This window comes from Sphaerodactylus townsendi, linkage group LG08, assembly GCF_021028975.2.
Source record: "Sphaerodactylus townsendi isolate TG3544 linkage group LG08, MPM_Stown_v2.3, whole genome shotgun sequence".
Classification (NCBI taxonomy): domain Eukaryota; kingdom Metazoa; phylum Chordata; class Lepidosauria; order Squamata; family Sphaerodactylidae; genus Sphaerodactylus; species Sphaerodactylus townsendi.
The window spans coordinates 45,193,259-45,218,331 of record NC_059432.1 but is presented as its reverse complement, the minus strand read 5'-3'; the positions used below and the strand labels follow the sequence as shown (position 1 = coordinate 45,218,331).

The 25,073-nt window shown below is 52.1% G+C and overlaps 1 protein-coding gene across 2 annotated transcripts in view; it reads left to right on the top strand.

The window, feature by feature from the left end:
- Positions 1–353: 353 nt before the first annotated feature.
- The window catches only part of FANK1 (fibronectin type III and ankyrin repeat domains 1), a 33,716-nt gene continuing 8,996 nt past the window's right edge, over positions 354–25,073 (top strand). For both annotated transcript variants that reach the window (XM_048505735.1, XM_048505734.1), the window contains exons 1-5: positions 354–528; positions 12,126–12,297; positions 14,002–14,126; positions 22,448–22,529; positions 24,315–24,389. In XM_048505735.1, coding sequence (XP_048361692.1) covers positions 468–528; positions 12,126–12,297; positions 14,002–14,126; positions 22,448–22,529; positions 24,315–24,389 — 515 coding nt within the window. In that variant the 5' untranslated portion in view covers positions 354–467. The remainder of the gene's footprint in view (positions 529–12,125; positions 12,298–14,001; positions 14,127–22,447; positions 22,530–24,314; positions 24,390–25,073) is intronic.

Here is a 25,073-nt window from a genome sequence, read left to right as displayed (position 1 = left end):
ACTCTCACGTTAGCGTTTTTATATGTTCATGTTAGAAATTGAGAATTGGCATCTACATGAAAGCAGGAGGAAAGGAAAATGATTTCTCAGGCAGACTGGCTTATCAAAATTAAGTTCTGTGGCTTTCAGGACAAGTTTGTTTGTTTGTTTGTTTGCTTATTAAACTTTTATACCGCCCCATCCCCGAGGGGCTCTGATGCTCACTTTTGTTTTGTTTATGGTGTAATCTGAAGCTATTGGAGCTCTTCACACAGAAAGCTAGTGGCACGATCTCCACTGACGCTTTTTACAATCAGGGAAGTGGAAGTCTGCAGAACTTTAAACAAAACAGACTGCTGAAGGGCCTGGCTGGAGAAAAGGCGTTGTTAGGGGCGGCGAGGTCTGTGCTCTCGCCTCTATCTCCGCCCTTCCGCGCGACCTTTTGAGTCCTCAGTTCTAACCTTGCCTGGCTGGGCCGTTACGTTGCTATGGCAACGGGACTCTTGGAGTGGCGTCGAAAGCGAGAAGCGCTCATGGAGCCGGGTGTAGGTGAGGTCGATGGGGCAGAAAGGGAGGGAGCGAAGTCGGAAAGCTTATTGTATCGCTCTGTGGGAATAGTGGGCGTCATAGTGTTGTCGAGGGGAAGGGAAATGTCAAGACGGCACGTGCCCTCTAGCTGAGCTCCTTGGAGGAAAGGCTTTGCTAATGAGAATCGTTACTGTAATGATGCGCAGATGTTTCTAGCTTTGCTTAGATAATTGCTATCTGCCGATCAGTCCCTAGATTTAGACTCCAGGACTATAGGAAATAATAAATGCAGAAATATCTCTGAGCCTGCAAAGAGTGCATTTCTCTGACTGTGGAATGATCCGTTACTTTCTAGACCTCAGCCCGTGTGTTGCGGGGAAAGACTGCCATGGTTAGAGGACATGATTTCTGAGCCTGCAAGCCTAATGTCAATCACTGAAATTATGGTTTAGCCTGGAGTTACTGTGCAAGTTTACAAAGTCAGCTTGTGTCCAGGGTACCAAGACCTTAGAAGAAATTCATAAAATGGCAGAGAGAAGCTGGAAGGGAGAACCCTGTGTGGGTCTGTCTCCCAAGGGACAGAAACAATGCTAAAACAAGAATGAAAATCCCATGGGACCAGAGGAGGTTTATGGCCAGGATTTACTCCTGGAGGGTGGGGGGCAGTGAGGAAACCATCGATTAGGGTTGCTCTATCTTTTTTCCAGATAAGATTCCTAAACGGATAATATCTGCTTGGCAGACAAAATATAAAGGATGTAGCTGTTTGCTTGGAAATGTAGTGGAAGTGAAGCTCTTGGGTTGTGACCTGGTGTGCAGTTATTAAATGAACAGGAGTCCTGTGGGGGAAAAAAAGGATCACTGCTAATCTAGAAAGATGAGCTTTTTGAGGTCACTGAGATTCTTAGGCCTTACGTGTGTCACAGGGAACAAAACATGGCATCTTTAATGTAAACTTAATGGGATGTTATTTTCTAGAGGGTGTTATCTACCTCTGTCATGAAAAGCTTCAAATATCCATTTCAACCCATAAAGCTATTAGAGTGGGGGGGGTGGGGGGGGGTGGGGGGTGGGGAGGGGGGGGGGGGGGGGGGGGGGGGGGTGGGGGGGGGGGGGGGTGGGGGGGGGGGGGGGTGGGGGGGGGGGGGGGTGGGGGGGGGGGGGGGTGGGGGGGGGGGGGGGTGGGGGGGGGGGGGGGTGGGGGGGGGGGGGGGTGGGGGGGGGGGGGGGTGGGGGGGGGGGGGGGTGGGGGGGGGGGGGGGTGGGGGGGGGGGGGGGTGGGGGGGGGGGGGGGTGGGGGGGGGGGGGGGTGGGGGGGGGGGGGGGTGGGGGGGGGGGGGGGTGGGGGGGGGGGGGGGTGGGGGGGGGGGGGGGTGGGGGGGGGGGGGGGTGGGGGGGGGGGGGGGTGGGGGGGGGGGGGGGTGGGGGGGGGGGGGGGTGGGGGGGGGGGGGGGTGGGGGGGGGGGGGGGTGGGGGGGGGGGGGGGTGGGGGGGGGGGGGGGTGGGGGGGGGGGGGGGTGGGGGGGGGGGGGGGTGGGGGGGGGGGGGGGTGGGGGGGGGGGGGGGTGGGGGGGGGGGGGGGTGGGGGGGGGGGGGGGTGGGGGGGGGGGGGGGTGGGGGGGGGGGGGGGTGGGGGGGGGGGGGGGTGGGGGGGGGGGGGGGTGGGGGGGGGGGGGGGTGGGGGGGGGGGGGGGTGGGGGGGGGGGGGGGTGGGGGGGGGGGGGGGTGGGGGGGGGGGGGGGTGGGGGGGGGGGGGGGTGGGGGGGGGGGGGGGTGGGGGGGGGGGGGGGTGGGGGGGGGGGGGGGTGGGGGGGGGGGGGGGTGGGGGGGGGGGGGGGTGGGGGGGGGGGGGGGTGGGGGGGGGGGGGGGTGGGGGGGGGGGGGGGTGGGGGGGGGGGGGGGTGGGGGGGGGGGGGGGTGGGGGGGGGGGGGGGTGGGGGGGGGGGGGGGTGGGGGGGGGGGGGGGTGGGGGGGGGGGGGGGTGGGGGGGGGGGGGGGTGGGGGGGGGGGGGGGTGGGGGGGGGGGGGGGTGGGGGGGGGGGGGGGTGGGGGGGGGGGGGGGTGGGGGGGGGGGGGGGTGGGGGGGGGGGGGGGTGGGGGGGGGGGGGGGTGGGGGGGGGGGGGGGTGGGGGGGGGGGGGGGTGGGGGGGGGGGGGGGTGGGGGGGGGGGGGGGTGGGGGGGGGGGGGGGTGGGGGGGGGGGGGGGTGGGGGGGGGGGGGGGTGGGGGGGGGGGGGGGTGGGGGGGGGGGGGGGTGGGGGGGGGGGGGGGTGGGGGGGGGGGGGGGTGGGGGGGGGGGGGGGTGGGGGGGGGGGGGGGTGGGGGGGGGGGGGGGTGGGGGGGGGGGGGGGTGGGGGGGGGGGGGGGTGGGGGGGGGGGGGGGTGGGGGGGGGGGGGGGTGGGGGGGGGGGGGGGTGGGGGGGGGGGGGGGTGGGGGGGGGGGGGGGTGGGGGGGGGGGGGGGTGGGGGGGGGGGGGGGTGGGGGGGGGGGGGGGTGGGGGGGGGGGGGGGTGGGGGGGGGGGGGGGTGGGGGGGGGGGGGGGTGGGGGGGGGGGGGGGTGGGGGGGGGGGGGGGTGGGGGGGGGGGGGGGTGGGGGGGGGGGGGGGTGGGGGGGGGGGGGGGTGGGGGGGGGGGGGGGTGGGGGGGGGGGGGGGTGGGGGGGGGGGGGGGTGGGGGGGGGGGGGGGTGGGGGGGGGGGGGGGTGGGGGGGGGGGGGGGTGGGGGGGGGGGGGGGTGGGGGGGGGGGGGGGTGGGGGGGGGGGGGGGTGGGGGGGGGGGGGGGTGGGGGGGGGGGGGGGTGGGGGGGGGGGGGGGTGGGGGGGGGGGGGGGTGGGGGGGGGGGGGGGTGGGGGGGGGGGGGGGTGGGGGGGGGGGGGGGTGGGGGGGGGGGGGGGTGGGGGGGGGGGGGGGTGGGGGGGGGGGGGGGTGGGGGGGGGGGGGGGTGGGGGGGGGGGGGGGTGGGGGGGGGGGGGGGTGGGGGGGGGGGGGGGTGGGGGGGGGGGGGGGTGGGGGGGGGGGGGGGTGGGGGGGGGGGGGGGTGGGGGGGGGGGGGGGTGGGGGGGGGGGGGGGTGGGGGGGGGGGGGGGTGGGGGGGGGGGGGGGTGGGGGGGGGGGGGGGTGGGGGGGGGGGGGGGTGGGGGGGGGGGGGGGTGGGGGGGGGGGGGGGTGGGGGGGGGGGGGGGTGGGGGGGGGGGGGGGTGGGGGGGGGGGGGGGTGGGGGGGGGGGGGGGTGGGGGGGGGGGGGGGTGGGGGGGGGGGGGGGTGGGGGGGGGGGGGGGTGGGGGGGGGGGGGGGTGGGGGGGGGGGGGGGTGGGGGGGGGGGGGGGTGGGGGGGGGGGGGGGTGGGGGGGGGGGGGGGTGGGGGGGGGGGGGGGTGGGGGGGGGGGGGGGTGGGGGGGGGGGGGGGTGGGGGGGGGGGGGGGTGGGGGGGGGGGGGGGTGGGGGGGGGGGGGGGTGGGGGGGGGGGGGGGTGGGGGGGGGGGGGGGTGGGGGGGGGGGGGGGTGGGGGGGGGGGGGGGTGGGGGGGGGGGGGGGTGGGGGGGGGGGGGGGTGGGGGGGGGGGGGGGTGGGGGGGGGGGGGGGTGGGGGGGGGGGGGGGTGGGGGGGGGGGGGGGTGGGGGGGGGGGGGGGTGGGGGGGGGGGGGGGTGGGGGGGGGGGGGGGTGGGGGGGGGGGGGGGTGGGGGGGGGGGGGGGTGGGGGGGGGGGGGGGTGGGGGGGGGGGGGGGTGGGGGGGGGGGGGGGTGGGGGGGGGGGGGGGTGGGGGGGGGGGGGGGTGGGGGGGGGGGGGGGTGGGGGGGGGGGGGGGTGGGGGGGGGGGGGGGTGGGGGGGGGGGGGGGTGGGGGGGGGGGGGGGTGGGGGGGGGGGGGGGTGGGGGGGGGGGGGGGTGGGGGGGGGGGGGGGTGGGGGGGGGGGGGGGTGGGGGGGGGGGGGGGTGGGGGGGGGGGGGGGTGGGGGGGGGGGGGGGTGGGGGGGGGGGGGGGTGGGGGGGGGGGGGGGTGGGGGGGGGGGGGGGTGGGGGGGGGGGGGGGTGGGGGGGGGGGGGGGTGGGGGGGGGGGGGGGTGGGGGGGGGGGGGGGTGGGGGGGGGGGGGGGTGGGGGGGGGGGGGGGTGGGGGGGGGGGGGGGTGGGGGGGGGGGGGGGTGGGGGGGGGGGGGGGTGGGGGGGGGGGGGGGTGGGGGGGGGGGGGGGTGGGGGGGGGGGGGGGTGGGGGGGGGGGGGGGTGGGGGGGGGGGGGGGTGGGGGGGGGGGGGGGTGGGGGGGGGGGGGGGTGGGGGGGGGGGGGGGTGGGGGGGGGGGGGGGTGGGGGGGGGGGGGGGTGGGGGGGGGGGGGGGTGGGGGGGGGGGGGGGTGGGGGGGGGGGGGGGTGGGGGGGGGGGGGGGTGGGGGGGGGGGGGGGTGGGGGGGGGGGGGGGTGGGGGGGGGGGGGGGTGGGGGGGGGGGGGGGTGGGGGGGGGGGGGGGTGGGGGGGGGGGGGGGTGGGGGGGGGGGGGGGTGGGGGGGGGGGGGGGTGGGGGGGGGGGGGGGTGGGGGGGGGGGGGGGTGGGGGGGGGGGGGGGTGGGGGGGGGGGGGGGTGGGGGGGGGGGGGGGTGGGGGGGGGGGGGGGTGGGGGGGGGGGGGGGTGGGGGGGGGGGGGGGTGGGGGGGGGGGGGGGTGGGGGGGGGGGGGGGTGGGGGGGGGGGGGGGTGGGGGGGGGGGGGGGTGGGGGGGGGGGGGGGTGGGGGGGGGGGGGGGTGGGGGGGGGGGGGGGTGGGGGGGGGGGGGGGTGGGGGGGGGGGGGGGTGGGGGGGGGGGGGGGTGGGGGGGGGGGGGGGTGGGGGGGGGGGGGGGTGGGGGGGGGGGGGGGTGGGGGGGGGGGGGGGTGGGGGGGGGGGGGGGTGGGGGGGGGGGGGGGTGGGGGGGGGGGGGGGTGGGGGGGGGGGGGGGTGGGGGGGGGGGGGGGTGGGGGGGGGGGGGGGTGGGGGGGGGGGGGGGTGGGGGGGGGGGGGGGTGGGGGGGGGGGGGGGTGGGGGGGGGGGGGGGTGGGGGGGGGGGGGGGTGGGGGGGGGGGGGGGTGGGGGGGGGGGGGGGTGGGGGGGGGGGGGGGTGGGGGGGGGGGGGGGTGGGGGGGGGGGGGGGTGGGGGGGGGGGGGGGTGGGGGGGGGGGGGGGTGGGGGGGGGGGGGGGTGGGGGGGGGGGGGGGTGGGGGGGGGGGGGGGTGGGGGGGGGGGGGGGTGGGGGGGGGGGGGGGTGGGGGGGGGGGGGGGTGGGGGGGGGGGGGGGTGGGGGGGGGGGGGGGTGGGGGGGGGGGGGGGTGGGGGGGGGGGGGGGTGGGGGGGGGGGGGGGTGGGGGGGGGGGGGGGTGGGGGGGGGGGGGGGTGGGGGGGGGGGGGGGTGGGGGGGGGGGGGGGTGGGGGGGGGGGGGGGTGGGGGGGGGGGGGGGTGGGGGGGGGGGGGGGTGGGGGGGGGGGGGGGTGGGGGGGGGGGGGGGTGGGGGGGGGGGGGGGTGGGGGGGGGGGGGGGTGGGGGGGGGGGGGGGTGGGGGGGGGGGGGGGTGGGGGGGGGGGGGGGTGGGGGGGGGGGGGGGTGGGGGGGGGGGGGGGTGGGGGGGGGGGGGGGTGGGGGGGGGGGGGGGTGGGGGGGGGGGGGGGTGGGGGGGGGGGGGGGTGGGGGGGGGGGGGGGTGGGGGGGGGGGGGGGTGGGGGGGGGGGGGGGTGGGGGGGGGGGGGGGTGGGGGGGGGGGGGGGTGGGGGGGGGGGGGGGTGGGGGGGGGGGGGGGAGGGGGGGGGGGGGGGTGGGGGGGGGGGGGGGGGGGGGGGGGGGGGGGTGGGAGGGGGGGGGGGGGGGGGGGGGGGGTGATGGGGGGGGGGGGGGGTGGGGTTTGGGGGGGGAGAACAAAAAAGTGGGTGGGGGGGGGGGGGGGGGGGGGGCGGGGCGGGGGGGGGGGGGGGGGGGGGGGGGGGGGGGGGGGGGGGGGGGGGGGTGAGGGGGGGAGGGGGGGGTAGGGGCCGGTGAAGGTCGGGGGGGGGGGGGGGGGGGGGGGGGGGGGGGGGGGGCGGGGGGGGGGGGGGGTGGGGGGGGGGGGGGGTCAGGAACTACAATTCCCATCAGCCCCTACCAGCATGGCCAATTGGCCATGCTGACAGAGGCTGATGGGAATTGTAGTTCCTGAACATCTGGAGAGCCGCAGGTTCCCTACCCCTGCTAGTGTCAGATGAAATATGGCCTAAAGGTCCCAGATCTTAAATCTGTTCTGCTTTCCTTCATTACCAAAGTGTACAATGTCCACTTTTAATAGTGCACATAAACTGTTGCACTGACTTAAAAACTTTTGCAAAAGGGTAAGGTGGGGAAAGCTGAAGCCATTCCTCCCAAGCACCATGGCTCCAATCTGAATTGGAACCTCTCTTGGGAAAGTACATAATAACCAGTCAGAGTAGACAATGCAGGTCTGGATGGACAAACAGCTCTGTTTCCATTGAAGGCAACCTCACAAGCTTTTTAGGGGATGAGTTATGATTTAGTGGTAGCATATCTGCTTAGCATGCAGAAGGTATCTTTCTGGCAAAAGTTCCATAAAAATCCTGGATGAATAGATTAGGAACACTTTTCATGATGAGTTGGTCAGTATGTGTGTGTGTGCATGTGTGTGTTGCCAGTTGGATAAACATGTAAGAAACTTTATTTGCAAATACAAGGATGATATTTCTCAACATTCTTAGATTCCATACAAGAAACAAATTTAAAAACTAGAATTTTTGATGGGTACAGCCCCTTCTCCAATCTGTTAGAGGTCAGGTAGCATTTTATCTTCCCAAAGTGGTGTGCAAAGGTTTGGGAAGTGAATGGACAAGTATGGAGAGGCAAGCCAGAGCTAATGTGATGAGCAAAGAGGAGCAGGCAGGACAAGTCATGTTGGAAGCAGCAATTGAGGGGGACAACCCTAAACCAGAAGTGTCTGTCCTCTTCTGTCCTCCCCCAAACACCTACAACACACTGTGAACATACATAACATGGCAATATGCACATGCTGAGCACAACCAGGGTGATGTAATGTATATGTGAGAAATCATTAGTTTGGACACTACATAAAAGGAGAATCTTCAGAAAGCAAAGGGCTGAGCTTCACCTGTGTGCCAGGGGTAACTGTATCCTCAAGAAACACTGGTATTGTAGTACACTGACAAGACAGGCATACCTGGCTTTTCTTTCTCTGTTTCTGACTGTCTGTCTCTATTTCTCTGTGGCTATGCTTTCCTTCCTTCAGAGGGTGGCAGGAACGTAACTTTTTGAGAAAGAAGTTAGTCTGTTGCCTCTTACAGTAATGGAAAGTTTGTTATAAGTTCTCTGTCTATCCTTCTGTTGCTGAATAAGCTGCGATTTGATCGTGAATCTGTCTCTGTGTTTACTGGGCAAAAGAGGGATAGTGGGAATCTTTCCAACACTGCATGATCCTGTTTCTTTGAATGAGACTTGATCCTTCTCAGTCAGAAATAGGCCACTGCGTAATCTGATCTGCAAGCAAGATTCCCCTATGTAGCAGCATTAACTGGTAGGTCTACCCACTGTTGACCATCCCTGCAAGACAGGACAGTTCCAAGAAACACTACATCCAGAATTTTGCATAACTGGGACAAAGCTGGCAGTCAGTGATAGTTAGGACATGGGCAACTCCTTGTGGGTTCCTGGGTCTTTTTTTATTGCAATGAATAATATAATGTCTGTATATCAGGAAGCATAGCCAATACTATAAAAAACTCATTGTGTACCTCTGTATTTTCCTATGTTAAAGCGCAAATTCACGTGAATTAAACAACACCAAAATGAAGTGCATTGTATGATTGTTTCTCAATTTTAACTTAGAAATGCTATGTGAGAGGCAGATTAACTCTAGAGACAGGCCCATTGTAAGCAAAGGAAATCAGTGGGCTCTAGGTATTAGACCTCTATGCTAGAGCCAGATTTCATTGAGAATCATTTTGAAGTTATGTCCTTCGGTAGGCTGTTGCTGTTTTATAAGGCATAAGCAGATAGTTCAGATTGTTACAGACCACTTCGGAGGAATCAATTAAATATGAAAGAAAGGGGGCATTTTGCCTTCAGGTTGTCTAAAAATTAATTGTATATGTTATTAACCAAAATAAGACCTTCACTGTCAGCAGATTTCTACATCAAGGAAGTTGTGCCTAGAGGAAAATGAACGGGTAAAATAAAACATTCACCTGTGTTCCTTTTGTTTCCATTAGAGCGTCCCTATATCTTTTGTAACAACAGTATATATTCATGCCAGTTTTTCCATTATGACCTATTGTGTTAGTCATATCAGAACTTTGAGGTGACACTTCATAAGCATCCCACAGCTTTTGCTGCATAAAGGTTTATGTTAAGTGCTTTGTCCATCATAGAGCTTTATATATTTATATTTTTAATTGCATAGTTGTTGTACTACTGTTAATAGCAAAGATGTTCAATACATTAGGTATTTCTTGTTGGTATAGAAGTTTCTGTGAAAAAAGACAGAAACACTTTTGATCAGGTTTCATTGTATCTCTCTCAAGAAAACTATTCTCTCCCTCATTGATTGATATATTTGGTACCAAGTACATGTAATATATGCTTTGTTTACTTAATGAGAAACATTGTATAAGAATATAAATACCTTTGGATAACAGTTGGATAAATAGTCAAGCTATTTAATTGTGATTAGTTACTAGTGATACTTTAACATTATTGTTTATAAAGAAAATCTGTAGACTCCAATCATATCCCCCCTCAAATGTCTCCTCTCCAAACTAAAGAGTCCCAAACACTGCAGCCTCTCCTCATGCTCCAATCCCTCAATCATTCTTGTTGCCCTTCTCTGCACTTTTTCTATCTCTTCAATATCCTTTTTGAGATGTGGTGACAAGAACTGAACACAGTACTCCAAGTGCGGTCGCACCACTGCTTTATATAAGGGCATGACATCTTTGCAGTTTTATTATCAATTCATTTCCTAATTATCCTCAGCATAGAGTTTGCCTTTTTACATGACTTGTAATATTATTTCAAAATAATTGTGTTAAGACATAATGAAGTTAAAAAAGATTTCTCAAGGTGGAATAAACTCCAGTTATTGTTGCTGGAGGGAATTTCTGTGCTCAAGATGAATGTGTTGCTAAGAGTGCTATTTTTGTTGCAAACAATACCTGTGTTATATTCTTCTATGTAAAGATCAAAGTAGAATTGTAAATTCATCTGACACATGCTGGACTGTTTGTTTTGGAATTCTCCACTTGGGTCCTAGTACCTATCTAGTTCTGTTAGATAGGTACTAGGACCGAAGCAGAACATTCTAAAACAAAGACGATCCAGCATGTGTCAGATGAATTTACAATTCTACTTTGCTCTTTACGTGGAAGAGTCCAGCATGTGGCGGAGAAATTTATAATTCTGCTATGATCTTTGCATGGAAAAGAGTATAGCAATGGGCATTCCTTTCAAACAATTGGTTATTAAAAGAGGCATCGGTTCTATTTAATTTTTCATTATTCATGAGTTTCAGATGTCTCCAGAGAAGTGAAAGTAAACTCAAAAATTGATTTTTGTAGCAATGGATTACAAGGTTGATTATCTTGGAACTTTGTCTTGCATATTTTTAAAAGCGGTGAACCCTCTCAGTACATTTTCTGCTTGAAAATAATACTGAAGAGAGCCAGGTTGCCAATAAGTCTGAAGAAGCATGTCCTGTTCCTTTAAGATAAACTTAATGTATAGAAATGGATAAGTAAAGCTTTTCAGGGTGTGGAGAAAAACAACATCACCAGATATTTTTTAAAAATCCCACAAAGGCTCTATTAAAGGAACAGGGCTTTTTTTTTCTTCAGCAGTTAGAAATTCTAAGGTTGCATCTGTCAGTTTTTCTGTTTTTATAGCATGACACCACATTATGGAGTTGTATAAATATCTCTGTACTTCCTTGACCTGGATAGCCCAGGCTAGCCAGATCTCACCAGATCTTAGAAGTTAAACAGAGCTGGCCCTGGGTGGATAGGAGGATATCAATGAAGTTCAGGGCTGGAATACTAAGGCAGGGAGTGCAAACCACCTCTGAAAGTCTGTAGTCTTGAAAATCCTATGGAGTTGCCATAAGTTGATTGCCGGTATAGCACAGCAGCAGTGGAGTTTCCTTATGGCAGTTTTCCCCACATTTCCCTGTCCCCAAACTCCTGCCAGCAGACATTCGTACCTCCCTGAACCACCTCCTCGAACCACCTTTTTCCAGCTGCGTGTTTTTTATTTCCCGGTGCCCATCTGCATAGCCACGCAGGCGCAAAGGGTCGTGACATCAGACAGCATGGCTGTGGGGGTTCGCTCATGCATACCTATGCAGCTACACATCAGTGGGAGGTAAATAAAAAATGCACCTTTGTGCGAAGGTGTGCGCCCTGGCCAATTCGCTCACTGACTGCAGGTTGGCCAGCCATGTGAACAGCCCAGGTTTATGCAGGGTTCATTTATCCCAGTTGCAACCTGCATTACTTGGAAAGGGCCAGAAAGAAAGAAAGAAAGAAAGAAAGAAAGAAAGAAAGAAAGAAAGAAAGAAAGAAAGAAAGAAAGAAAGAAAGAAAGAGAGAGAGAGAGAGAGGGGGGGGGGAGGAGGAGGAGGACACTTCTCTGTGGTTTCAAACCCAGGGAAGATATCCTGCATGAAAAATGCCCTAGGTTAACTTTAATCATTGATAACCAGTGTTTCAGAACAATCCATTGCTGTCAGTGTCCAAAGTTGAAAAGTTAATTTCTGAACATCCTGTTCTGTGACATAGATACATTGCATTCATAAGCTGTTAGGCATAATTGATGTGGACTTTTAAAATGCTGGGTCTGAAATTCACAGCTTGCAATATGTTAGTATGTAACATGTCTGTTCCCTGGTCTGGATGACCAGGCTAGCCTGATATCATGAAATCTTGGAAGCTAATCAGGGTTGGTTCTGGTTAGTACTTGGATGAGATACCGCCATGGAAATCCAGGGCTGATATGCTGATGGAGGCAATGGCAAACCACCTCTAAATGTCTCTTGTGTTGAAAACTCTATGGTGTCGCCATTAGTCAGTTGCAACTTTTCACCACCATTTGGTACTGGGGATATTGTAAGCAACTAATAAGTTGAAACCATGCTTTTCCACAGTTGTGTAGATGTTTGTGATAGCAGTTGAAGCCCCTGCATAGAATGCTTAATTGTTTCCCAGTTCTGTTTGCTGTATGCCCCCAATAAGAAATACAACTTTTAAGCAGTTCTGGGAATATTCAAGTGAAAATATTTCTTCCAGTTCTAAGGTTTATGTTTATTTTTTTAAAAAATATATTAAAATATGAACATGAAACTGATTCAAACACAATTCTAAAATATAAACTATATAACTATTACAAAACATCAGATATGCATGCTTTAAATTAATTTATCATTCTAGATAGGAAAGTATTCCATTTTATGAATTTATCATACATTTGGCCATGTAATAGACAAGTTGATTTACATAGACAAATACATTCTCTTAATTTCTGTAACCAACATATATTGTGTATATGTTGTACATGTTGGCATGATAACATTGCGAGTATTGTCATGTTAACATTCTGATATGATTCATTTGCAGAAAAACGTACCATCTTAAAACCACATCCTCCAGTTGTAGGCCATGTGAGTCATCACAACATTGAGCTAAATTGGGACTTTGAAGGACAAAGAAAAGGACCCCAAGAGCAATGGATAAAGTTTTCTGTTGAAGAAGAAGATCCCAAGTTACGCACATATGGAATAATTTATACGTAGGTGAAGTTCTAGTGCTGTCTTTTACAACAATTCGAAAGAAAACTGAGTATACAAAACAGGAAGTGCAATCTAGATGTGCGGAGCACTGTGTCAGCCAGGGACAGTGTGGCAAAGGCAGTGCTGCACTGTCTTCAAAGGGGCTTTGGGCAGCATGGAAAGGAGGGAAATCAAAAAACATTCCTGTTTTCCGAATCACCCCATTGGGGAAAAAGGCTTATGCTACACTTTTGGAGTGGGGTGTTCCTGAGCTGGAACTAAAGTCGGCTCCACCCCGAGGAAGGGCACGGCCCATCCACCCCCACGTCAGTGGCCACTCGGATGCCAGCATAGCTCCCCAGTGACACCCACTGCCGAGTTTGGCCACCATGGAGCTATATGTGCCCAGATGCTGGCACATTTGCTTTCTTCACCAGTGTAGGTGCCCCTTACGTCAGTAGAGGGAGCAAATGCACTAGTGGGGCCATCTGCCACTCCCAAATGCTGTTTCGGTCCTCCCATCTGGACTGGGATGCTAGGGAGATAAATGGTCTAAATCAGTGATTCTGGACCCAGCCTTTATCAGTGGCTACAGGTACAATTAGAATACATGTAGGTGTTTCTTAAGAGTGTAGATGCTTCATTTTTATCCTCACTGAAATTAGTACTGTCCGTTTCCGTGAAAGGGGAAGTATCTGCAACCCTGGAAATGAATCAGCAATGGGTAAATGAACTTTCTCCGTGTTAAGGATCCAGGATACAGGTTGTGAAGATCTCTGTAGTGGTCCTCTTGCTCCTGCAGCTGCCAAACTCCCTCTCTGTTGTACTATTTTTGTTGCTATATTGTTTTACTTCTAAAAAGCTTTCTTAATTGTAGAACACCGATAAGCTGATTCATAGTATTGTTAATAGTCCTCAAACATCTGGACATCAACTTTAATTATTAGGTTATTATTAGCTGGCTGCTGTTTCAACCATTTGGGAAATATATACATTTTTTAAATAAATAGGCTGCATAACTTGTCAGTGATCTACTGACTCATCTATTTCCTGGGCATCAGAAATATTCTGTCTGGAATGTGACACTAGGTGGCAGAATTACACTGTTGGAATACTATAAAGTTAGCTATCTGTACACTGTAATCAGTGTTTAAAATTTAAGATTGTTTAGGAGACGATCTGCTAACAGTGTGAGATACTTTACAAGAATTTGTTCCTTTTTAGATGAAGCAGGTAACATATACAAACAAGCATGCTGCAATTTTGATAGGCAAAGGTATTAAAAATTAAGACATCACCCTTTTTTCTCCTTGACTGGGCAGTTCTGTTCCAAAATATGTTAGAAGTGTATGATGCTGATATAGCTCTTCCAACTCTTATTTTTGAAGATGTAACCTCCTTTTGCCTTTTTGAGCTTTAAGTGGAACATGAGAGTTTTATGTGTAGTTTGTAAGTAAATTATGCACAATGTGGAAATTAAGCTGTACATTGACACAACAGAGCAAAAATGCCATATATATTTCTAAACATTTGTGAATCTTTATTTTTCCATTACATTTTTTTCATATCTGCATAAATTCACAGCCACTTGTTAGTTACCATACAGTGTCAGCTTTTGATCCGTTTAGTGTTTTGTATTTTTGGAGTCTAAGAGTTTGGCCACAATAGGGGTTCATTTTTAAAAAATGAAAAATTAGTATGGAAAAAATAATGTTCTTTTGTAGGGGTTATGCTCGACAGCATGTTGTGGAAGGACTTGAACCCAGAACTACGTACAGATTTCGACTTAAAGTGACAGATCCTGCAGGGGATTCTGCTTACAGTTCACCAATTTGTGTAACTACAACACGTAAGTTAATAATTTATTGTTAAGTGTTAGTCATTCTCAGTATTATATATATATATATATATATAAAATTAGCCAGTTATTGAATGGAAAACAATGTAAATAAAATAAATTAATTAAGCAGTACTTACATTAATTAAAATCTTCTCCAAACTGCATTTTAAACTTTGCATTTGCATTTCCTCTCTATTCTGTAAAGAAAATTCTTAATTTGAAATGTATTCTTGCTATTTCGATGACATTTTAATAATACCCTCACCTTTGCTAGCAAAAAATAGAAAATAGTACAAGGTCTCATCAGCCATATGTTCTACTGATCTGATGTACATCGAAATAAGATTTAGTATCTAACAATGGAATCCACAGTATATAGACACCACCGTACCTTCATGTCTTTGCATGAAGAGAACTACTTCTCCATTGAAGTACATGGTGAAGGAATTGTTGGAAGGAGGCCTCTATGTGGCTATAAAAGTTTCTCTTCACATTGTGAATTATTTGCCTAGTTGAAATCCTGCAATTTGGAACATGCTGTTATGATAGGAAAGGCTCCCAGAAACCTGAAAGACTTATGAAGCATGTGTGCTCTTCTTGATTACATCCTTTATAACCAGGGTAAATCCTATTGAAATCAATAGATTTATAAACAATCTCAAGTAAGCATGGACGTAGGTAAGGGGGGGTTCTCGGGTTTGAACCCTCGCATTCATGTCCGAAGCTCCGCCCACCCGTTTGTGGGTTTTAAAAACATTTTAGTCCTTTTTCGGTTTTTGGCCTGCAGGGGGCCCATTGTTTGAGCTAGCAGCACCAAACTTGGGATGTATTATCAGGAAAGTCTCTTATTGATACCACCCAGGTTTTGTGAAGTTTGGTCCAGGGGGTCCAAAGCTATGGACTCCCAAAGGGGGTGCCCCATCCCCCATTGTTTCCAATGGGAGCTAATAGGAGATGGGGCTACACCTTTGAGGGTCCATAACTTTGGACCCCCTGAACCAAACTTCACCAAACCTGGGTGGTATCATTAGGAGAGACTCGCAAACCTGGGTGGTATCATTAGGACTCGTATCATTAGGAGAGACCCTGAAAGTTTGGTGCTTCTAGCTTAACCATTGCACCCCTGACAGCAGGCACCCCCCAAATTTCCCCAGATTCTCCTTTTAAATCCACCTCCTTCGGCATGGATTTAAAGTGAGAATCTGAGGTCCTCAGTTTAGAAGAAGAAGAAGAGTTTGGATTTATATCCCCCCTTTCTCTCCTGTAGGAGACTCAAAGGGGCTTATTAAATCTCCTTGCAGGTTCTGCTCCCTCACAACAAACACCCTGTGAGGTGGGTGGTGCTGAGAGAGCTCCGAAAAGCTGTGACTAGCCCAAGGTCACCCAGCTGGCATGTGAGGGAGTGCACAGGATAATCTGAATTCCCCAGATAAGCCTCCGCAGCTCAAGTGGCAGAGCAGGGAATCAAACCTGGTTCCTCCAGATTAGAATGCACCTGCTCTTAACCACTATGCCACATTGAAAGTGATGCTGTTTCAGGGTGGGGGATAATCCACCCCAAAACAGCATCACTTTCAATGTTGTTTAACTAGGGATCCCAGATTCTCCCTTTAAGGTGGATTTAAAAGGAGAAATTGGGCTCTCTAGTTTAAACACCATTGAAAGTGATGCTGTTTGGGGGTGGATTCCAGCATCACAGCAGCTGCCCGGGGGGGGGGCACAAAACTCAGATTTTGCACCAGGCTCCATTTCCCCTCTATGCCTCTGCCCAGAGGGGAGGGGAGGGGCAGGGGAGGGCAGGGCAGGGGAGTCTGCCATCCCCAACCTCGGAGAGCTGCTTTTATAAGCGCTAGGCCAGGGGCAGGGCTTGGGAAGGCGTGGCCATGTCCTAGGGGTGGGTGGGGGTGTGACCCACCCCCTGAACCCCCCATAAAAAATCTATACCTACGTCCCTGCAAGTAAGTACATATCCAAAATCTACCTGATGATTCAACCATTGATTTCAGTGGTGACTAGCAGTGAGCTATCTTGAATGTTTCAGTGATACAAAGTATGATTGCATTCTTCTTCACTACTGAACTATAATCATGAGAGGTCATCAAGTAGTAAAATCACAAGGACCCAAAGCCATTTTTTTAATTAAAGAAATACAGTAGGGTACCTAGTCCCCTCACAGAATGTGGCACAGCATACCCAGGTATATGGAAAATAATTTTCCCCTTATCATAATGCAGAAACCACTCCCACTCGCAAATCAGGAAAATGAAGATTGCTGAAGCACATTCCATTGTCTTTGAATACTGACAAGGCAAAATGCAGATTTAGGCTTGGATCCTGTATGTTTTGTCTCTGGGGAAATGAATCTCACAAACATTCATTTCTACCTGGTGTAGAAGTGAGGAAGTTATTCATCCTTCCCAAGACTCCAGGCTGTTTTTCATCCACTCCCTGTTTCTCTTTCTCTGGTTCACTGTCAAACCAATTTAGGGGATCACTTCACTTGAGGGTTTGAGCTTAAGTCCTTTGCTGATTTGCCAGTTAACAGCTTAGCTTCATTTCTGCACTTCCCTCTCATTTTACACTCCCTACTGAGGGGACCAACATGTTAAGTTGAATACACAAAGGAAGTAGAAGTTAACAGTTGCTCCTCCCCTTCCTGCTGCTGGTACACATTCACTGAATTTAACATAGGTCACGAAGAAGAAGAAGAAGAAGAGGAGGAGGAGGAGGAGGAGGAGGAGTTTGGATTTATATCCCCCTTTCTGTCCTGTAGGAGACTCAAAGGGGCTGACAATCTCCTTGCCCTTCCCCCTTCACAACAAACACCCTGTGAGGTAGATGGGGCTGAGAGAGCTCCAAGAAGCTGTGACTAGCCGAAGGTCACCCAGCTGGCGTGTGTGGGAGTGCACAGGCTAATCTGAATTCTCCAGATAAGCCTCCACAGCTCAAGCGGCAGAGCGGGGAATCAAACCCGGTTCCTCCAGATCAGAATGCACCTGCTCTTAACCACTACACCACTGCTGCTCCTGATCTCATTAAAAATGAAATTGCACTGATCTCATTAAAAATGAAAAGAAGTATAATAAAAAATAAAAAAACACACAGACCACAAGTAAAAATGAAAAGAAGTATAATAAGGAAATAAAAAGCACACAGCAAGCACAACGGACTGAGCAGGAATAAAATAAATGTGAATAAAAAGCAAATCTAAACTCTGGTCCACTCCACACGGGCCAAAAAGGGCTGGTAAAAACATCCGTTGGGGGGAGAACTTCACATGGTCACCGCCTCTGAAAGGAGGCAGCACCGTGCTTTCTCCCGCCAACTGGTGGAAAAACGGTGTTTCTGTAACTTGCTAAACTTGTGAGTCTTTCAGGAAACACCATTTTGCACCCAGTGCCGAGCAAACAGCACAGGGTTAGAGGCGCCGCTTTTAGGTGCCTCTGTTTTGTCTGCAAACTTCCCTTCCTTTCCCCTGCAGAGCTCTGCATGGATAAGGGGAAATGCCTCCAACCCCCGAGGCATTGCCATGACCATGGGGGCGTGTCCCCTCGTCCCTGCAGAGCTCTGCAGGGGAAAGGAACGGAAGTTTACTGTGAAGTGTGTAGGCATCCCTGTGGGTTGCGGCAGCTCCAGAGCTGCCCGCACAGAAGCGTGCGAACAGTCCTGGGGCTCCACCGGTATCATTTACACCACTTCAAAGGCCCATACAGAACAGGCCTCTGACTCTTGCAGATGGTAAGGCAAGATAGGGCACTTAATTCTTGAAGTTGCAAGCATTTAGAAATCATCAGTCATCTCAGTTTAATTGTCTAAGGGTCATCTTCTGGTGATTTCGGGAGCAAGTGCTCATGGTTGTTTTGTCAAGGGACGTCTTCCTTCCCTGAAGAGTGTGACAAAATGGCTACGAGAGTTTCTATTCATTAGGGATTTTATTATCTACCATAGCTCTTGGAGCAGAAGGCATGATGGAGAGCACCATAGAGACCATAGAGACAATCTGGAGAAAGGAGGAGGGATTAGTTAGTTTAATCCCTCCCTTTCCAAATCTGAGGCCATTTGCAGTTTGTACCGTGACTAGAAAGGTGAGAATCCCACCATGGGATGTAAAAAATCTCACATAGCCTAAGTGCCTGCTTAGAGTTCAAAGCCAAAAATTATCTTTTGGAGCTTCAAACTGTAGATTAATTTTGGGGTGTAAGGTGTCAGGAGGCCTGTTATTATGGGTTTTACTTTTGCTGCTTTCTAAATGCACAGAGGGGGTGGAGAAATGGGTTAAATGCATTTCTAAGTGTTTTTCACTGTTTCTGTAGGATGTTATGCAGTACCAGGTGGTGCCCAAGGTCACTGCCTGACCATCTCATATTATCGTTCTTATGGTAACTTTTAGGCGTGCTTTCCCAGGCTGGCAGGTGCAAGTTGTTTTAACAATAGGGTTTTGCGCGGGCAATTCTCAGTACTGGCTTTGACCAGGGAAGATCCAACACCATTAAAAACTATTGTTCTTCAATAGTTCTTCAAAAACTATTGTTCTTCAACCCGGAAAAAAGAGCATGCAGAGCAAAAGTACAAATTTTAGGGGATGTGGAGTAGTACAGTACAGTCTCATGTCATCACATCTTGGAAGCTGAGTAGGGCCAGTACTTGGATGGGAGACCACCAAGGAAGACTCCACGGAGAAAGGCAGTGGCAAACCACCTCTGCTTCTCACTTGCCTTGAAAGCCCCTTGCTGGGATCATCATAGATCAGCTGTGACCTGGTGGCACTTTAAACACTCAAGGCCTTTCACCACAACTCTCCACACTTCTTTCTAGGTACTGCAGATGTAATCCTCCACTGTGAACTTCACAGTGGAATTGTGAAAGAAGCTTGCAGCGTCAAAAGAAGTTAACTCTGCACCAGAGGCTTGCTTAACACAGCACCCGGAGAAAAGAGCATGCAGAGCAAAAGTACAAATATACTAAAGTTGTAGTTTTCTCTGTAGCCAATGGGCTTGTTTTCTTCTATCCCCCACCAGCAGGAGGAGGAGGGGGGATTAAAACAAAAGGACATCCTCATCCTTCTCCCCACCCATTAATGTCTAAGTTGTAGATACCTTGGATAAACCATGCAACACTCACCTCTGTAAATGGACCATCAAAATAGCAACATTCTGAGTAGCTTATAGCTGCTCTGTTCAATTTGGGAAGCCTGCTGGTATTGAAAAGTATTGAGTAAGAGGTGGATGCTGAAAAGTCCCTATAAAGTCTTAGGATGGGACTCAAACTGGGACCCCTACCATTTCAACCTTACAACTTGTGCTGTAGACCTAGGCTGCTACAGCTTGTGTATAACAATGCCTCTGGCTGTAGTGGTTCTCTTGATCTGGGATTACCTTATGGGATTCCAGCACATTACCAAATAAGCCAATTACAAAATACCAGCCCTATAAAAGCTGAGTTTGCAAGCTTTCTCCTTAGGTTTCACTCAAAATGTGCTGTGTGAAAATAGTTCTGGCATCAATTTAATGATAATATATCTTTAATTATTATACTTAAGCTTGTTTCAGAGGGTAGCTGTGTTGATCTGCAGTAGATGAGGCTGAGCTAAATTCAAGTCAAGTAGCACCTTAGAGACCAAGATTTTTGGGATATGAGCTTTCAAGAGTCAAAGCTGCCTTTGTCAGATACAAGTAGGAATACAGATCTCTGCATCCTTATATTCCAGTGTGAAGGTGAGAGAGGTATGGAAAATAGAGAAGTTGGAATGCACAGATGAAAATGAAATCAGCTTGATTAGAGCAGGGGAGAAATGCTTAGGGACAGAAAATTAACATCTGTTGTGAGATAAAAATCCTATATTCCTATTCAATCTTTGTGGGGTTCATTGTTCTAATTTGTGAATGAACTTGAATTCAGCACCTTCATATTTGTAATCTCTCCTTGAAGCTTCTATGTTTGAGGACTGCCACATTATATAAAAGTACTTTCAGTGGTATAAAGGTTAACTTGATATCCAGATATGCTTGCTACCTGTTGCAAATGTATGAGAGTTTTTCTGTCTACATCTTGTTTGCAAAGATTTTCTACTTTCAACGTTTTCTACTTCAACGTTTAATTTTTTTTGCTACCTCCAGATGACAGAAATCATACACGTGCTAAGGTATACCAATGGCAGTATTGAGAATATTTGCTTTAAAAAAAGGAAATCCAAGCTTATGCTTTTCAATTTTATAAATATGCCAAATAGTGCAGTTTTGTATTCAAAATTATAATGGATATATTTTATTTTAATAAGTAAAATTATTGTGCAGTCCAAAGGGGAGTGTGTGCTGAAGCTGCACTGGAAACCATGGGAGCCCCACACTGACATCTGTGACCGCTGTATCGTGCAAAGTAGCATGGACACCTTAGCATTGGGCAGCCATGTGGTGATAGGAAGTTGGCCCCTGTGGTGACAGGCCTCCAGTGCAAATCCCATGCCAGTGTTGTGGAGGGCATTCCTGGAGGTGGAGCCATTAGTTGGCTCCCAGTATACTTTCAGGACAGGAATACCCCCTCCCAGTGGCGCAGACATATACTACTGAAAAGTTGTGTAAGCTATGGGCTTTCCTAGTGAAGCACAGGTTTTCCTCTTCTTCCCTGGTACTCACACTGCTGATTGCCTCTCCGGCCACCACTCTTCCTCCCCTTTGAACTGGATTGCCCATTTGGTGTATATAGGAATGTATATATTTCATACATTACAATATTCCACCTTCATTTCTGTACTTCAAAATGACCAGAAATATTACAAGTTACCTCCCATGGGGATAAGGCAAATTGTGAACAGTATGCTGCCATTTTGCTTTCCATCTTCCTCCCTCTAGTTCCCTGTGGGCTATCTACTCTTCCTGCTCAAAAAGTAAAGGGAATTTTTGTTTGTTAATTTTAGTCCCACTGTGCATTTAATAATTGTTTTCTAGATGGCACAATGGCCTTGTAAAACTTAACTGTCAGCCCAACTATGCTCTTTCTATACAACCTTCAGCTTTTATTTCATATAAATATTTCATATAAATATTTCATGCCATTCATATTCAGAGCTTCATTGTTTTAATGTTATTAATGTTAATAATGTCCACATTAAGACCAAATGCCTCTTTTTGGTTTACTATTTGTATTCTGTTGGAAAGAGCCCTCATAAATCAGAAAGGCAAGTACTTCAAAAAAGAGTTTGATGCCTCTGTTTTCCATAGGTAAAGTACAGGAAAGGCTTGTTTAAATGAGGCGTGCAGTTTTAATCAATTGGACCCTAAAATAGAAAGACAAACAGCTGCTGCTTGTTAATTGGAGAATGTCTTCACCAATGAGTTCATCTCTTTTTTTTTCACGGCTTTCATAGAGCCTTCAGTTCCATAAATAAAATTCTTACTTCCACATTAGAATATGTTGCCCTGCACATCTGCAAAGAAATAGCTCACTTACTGTACATGAAGGATGTATTTCAAAAGACAAAAGCATGACCTTCACCTGTCCAGATTCCTTAGTCACATTTATTGTTTGGACATAATTTCAGAGACCTGCTCTGCCAGTTTTGCTTAAGCCTCTCATATGGATGTTTTATTTGAAGCAGATATAGTTGATATAGCTGTTTCGGTGTAAGAAGGAAAAAAAGACTACAATTTAAATTCATTGTTTCTGATAGCTTTGATTCCTTTTATTGTTGGTTCTTGATATAAATTAGTTTTTCTTCCCAAATTAGATTACCCTTTTAGAGCTTAAGGATAGTCACTACGGGAGTAAAATGTTCTTACTAGAAAAGCTGTTTTTGAGTGTTCAATGCATTTTACATCCATTATTTGTGCAATGTACCCCACATTTTTAGCATCTCTCTATGTCAAATTACAGGTGAGGCAGAGAAACTGAGGCTACCCTATGAATTTGTGGCTAAGGTGACATTTGAACCAAGGACTTTTTAGTTCACACATTTTAGCCATCATGTTATGTCAGCTCATAAACAACATGAATGGTATTGGTATATCAGTGACTTACAGAATGTTTTGGATTCTGTTGTGAACCATCATGTATTTTTGAAAGGTGATCTAGAAGGTTTTTAAAATAAATAATCGTATGTAATTTGAAAAAAAAAGAATTCAAAGTCACCTTTTAAATAACTCAACTGTTTACAGAACAACTGTTTACAGAACAATGATTGTTTAATTTCAGAATCTGGGAGATAGCCAAATGCAGTACTGAAAAATGTGAAAGCTAATCAGTTATTCTGAAGTGCTTTAATAGCTGGCAGCAGCAGCAGAATATGTTTCTGTCTAACCCGCTTTGCAAATATTTTTATGCTTTGTTTCCTTCAGGAGAACCAATGAGTGGGGCCCACCTCCATCGTGCTGTGAGCATGAATGATGTGAATGCAGTTCTTCATATTCTTCAAGAAAAGTGAGAAATAATTCACATTTTAAAATATCCATATCTGTGTGACAATGAACAAAAGATACTAATGAAAATTGGATGATGAGTTGTGCTGTGTCCCAAAAAGTAGTTTTTCCTGTCTTCTAACGACTGGGTAGCATATTTTATAAGCCAAGAGTGACTAATGGCTTATTACAATCTATCATTCTATTACAGATCAGTGGTACATAAATTCTGTAAAATGGTAGGTAACCCCTGGCATTCATGTTGATAGTTGTACCCTGGGCCATTTTGTTTGGCACCCAAGGTCAGATGGGCAACCAAGGCACAGGTAGCACTTCTGGGGCCAGTGGTGCAAGAGGAAGCAACAGGCATGGTTTATGCCCTTCATTGTCTCCCAGGACTGCACAGCAACCAAGTCCAAGGTGAACCCCTAACATGCTGGAAGAGCTGCTGAGACTTGCCTTGCCTCAAGCATGCCTGGGCAAGTACAACCCTGCTCCCTCCCTTCCCCTTTTGTTTCCTGGCTCATCAATAGCTTCACAAGTAGTTATTGCATTTTTTGTCTCTTGGGCCAAACAGGTTGCCTACCCCAGTTCTGTAAAATGAGTTTGAATTTAGCCATGCGCCCCACCCAGAGGTGGGATCCAACCAGTTCTCACCACTTCTCTAGAAGTGGTTACTAATTTTTCTGAGTGCCGAGAAGGGGTTACTAAGGCAACCTCCCTGCCCAATAGGGACTGGAAGTGCGTGTGTGCGGTGGCACCACTGTTTGAATCCCACCACCATCGGAACCTGTTATTAAAAATTTTGGATCCCACCACTGGCCCCAGCCGCCCGCTTGTGATCAGAAGGCAATAATGTGGTTTTGGCTGCTGCATATCCCGCACACATATCCCACTCCCTGTGTCTCCCCGTCACCAATCAGCAACCAGGGCCGTTGCGCCCGGGGGGGGGGGGGTAGAGGAGACGGCGCTTCCCAAACCAGCCACACAAAACCCTGGAAATACCTCCTGCACAAAGCAGCCAGCATTTTCTATTGGCGCTGCCCCCCCCAATAAAAAAACACAGGCAACTCTAGTGGATTAAGAGCACCCCCAGCCAACCCCAAAGCAAGAAAGCAGCAAGCCAGCAAGACCACTGTGTGTGGGGGTGGAGGAGGAAGGAAATGTGAGGAAAAACCAGCAGCACAAGCAGAGGTGGGATCCAACCAGTTCTCACCACTTCTCTAGAAGTGGTTACTAATTTTTTCTGAGTGCCAAGAAGGGGTTACTAAAGCAACCTCCTTGCCCAATAGGGACTGGAGATGCGTGTGTGTGGCGGCGCCACTGTTTGAATCCCACCACCATCGGAACCTGTTATTAAAAATTTTGGATCCCACCACTGGCCCCACCCCCCCCACCCCCGCTTGTGATCAGAAGGCAATAATGTGGTTTTGGCTGCTGCATATCCCGCACACATACACAAACAAAAAACCCCTCAAACCCACTTCACCCTGGAGGCTTCAATCAAATAGGTGATCTTTAAGAGGTGCTGTTCAGAATGGCTGTTGGTGGGAGGTGCATAAACAGAAGGAATCATGTGTGCTATTTATTTACATTTATTTGAATTTATTATATTTATTTAAATATTTTTTTCATGCTACACCGGGAACTCACAACTGCCTTTGACACATAAATAATAGAAATGTAAACGGAAATATACAGCCCAGGAGGCCCTCAGTCAAATTTAAAACAAGTGATGTTGGGGAAAGGGCAAATGGTGAAAATGTTTGTCAGGCAATAATGAATCTGTGTTTTCTCTTTCAATAAGAAATGTGGTGGTGGATACACTTAATAAATTAGGATTTACAGCCTTGATGGTTGCTTCACAAAAAGGATTTACAAGGTAGTATGACAACCTCTTTTAAATTTTTCTTATATAATTGGTATTATTTATACTTCAGTGTTAATTTCAAATATCATATATTGTGAAATTTCATTCAAATCTCATATAGCAGGCCTTCCTAACGTGTTCCCCATAGGCACTATAGCACATACCAGTGCCGGGGGGAGATGGCGCCCTGGGCAAAATGGTGTCCACCCCGCCCCCCATGGCGCCCATTCCCAGCCTCCCACTTACCTTCGTACCTTAGATGTCCTAGTAATTCATGAGTTTGCTGCTAACAATTTGCTGCTACCTTAGAAAAAGCAGCCTGGTGGGAACTACCCTTCCCAGGAGACCTTGCGAGCCCAAACTCCTGCAGTGAGCCCAAACTCCTGTGGGACTTGCAAGGTTTCTTGGGAAGTGTCATTCCCAGCAGGGTGCTTTTTCTAAAGTAGCAGCAAACTCTTAGCAGCAAACTCAAACTAAGGTAAGTGGTGGAGGGCGCCGGGGAAGGGGGCCCCCGACGTGACCCCAATTTTGTGTCCTCAAGGCATGGCACTCCCCATTGCAGCTCCACCTATGGCACATACCAACTCATTTTCTGATGCCTACCAAGTGTTTTTAGGAAATGGGTGGGGTCCAGCCAGGCTTTTGCCCAGCAAGGCTTCTGACTAACTATTGAAAATTTGGTTAGGTTCCACCATA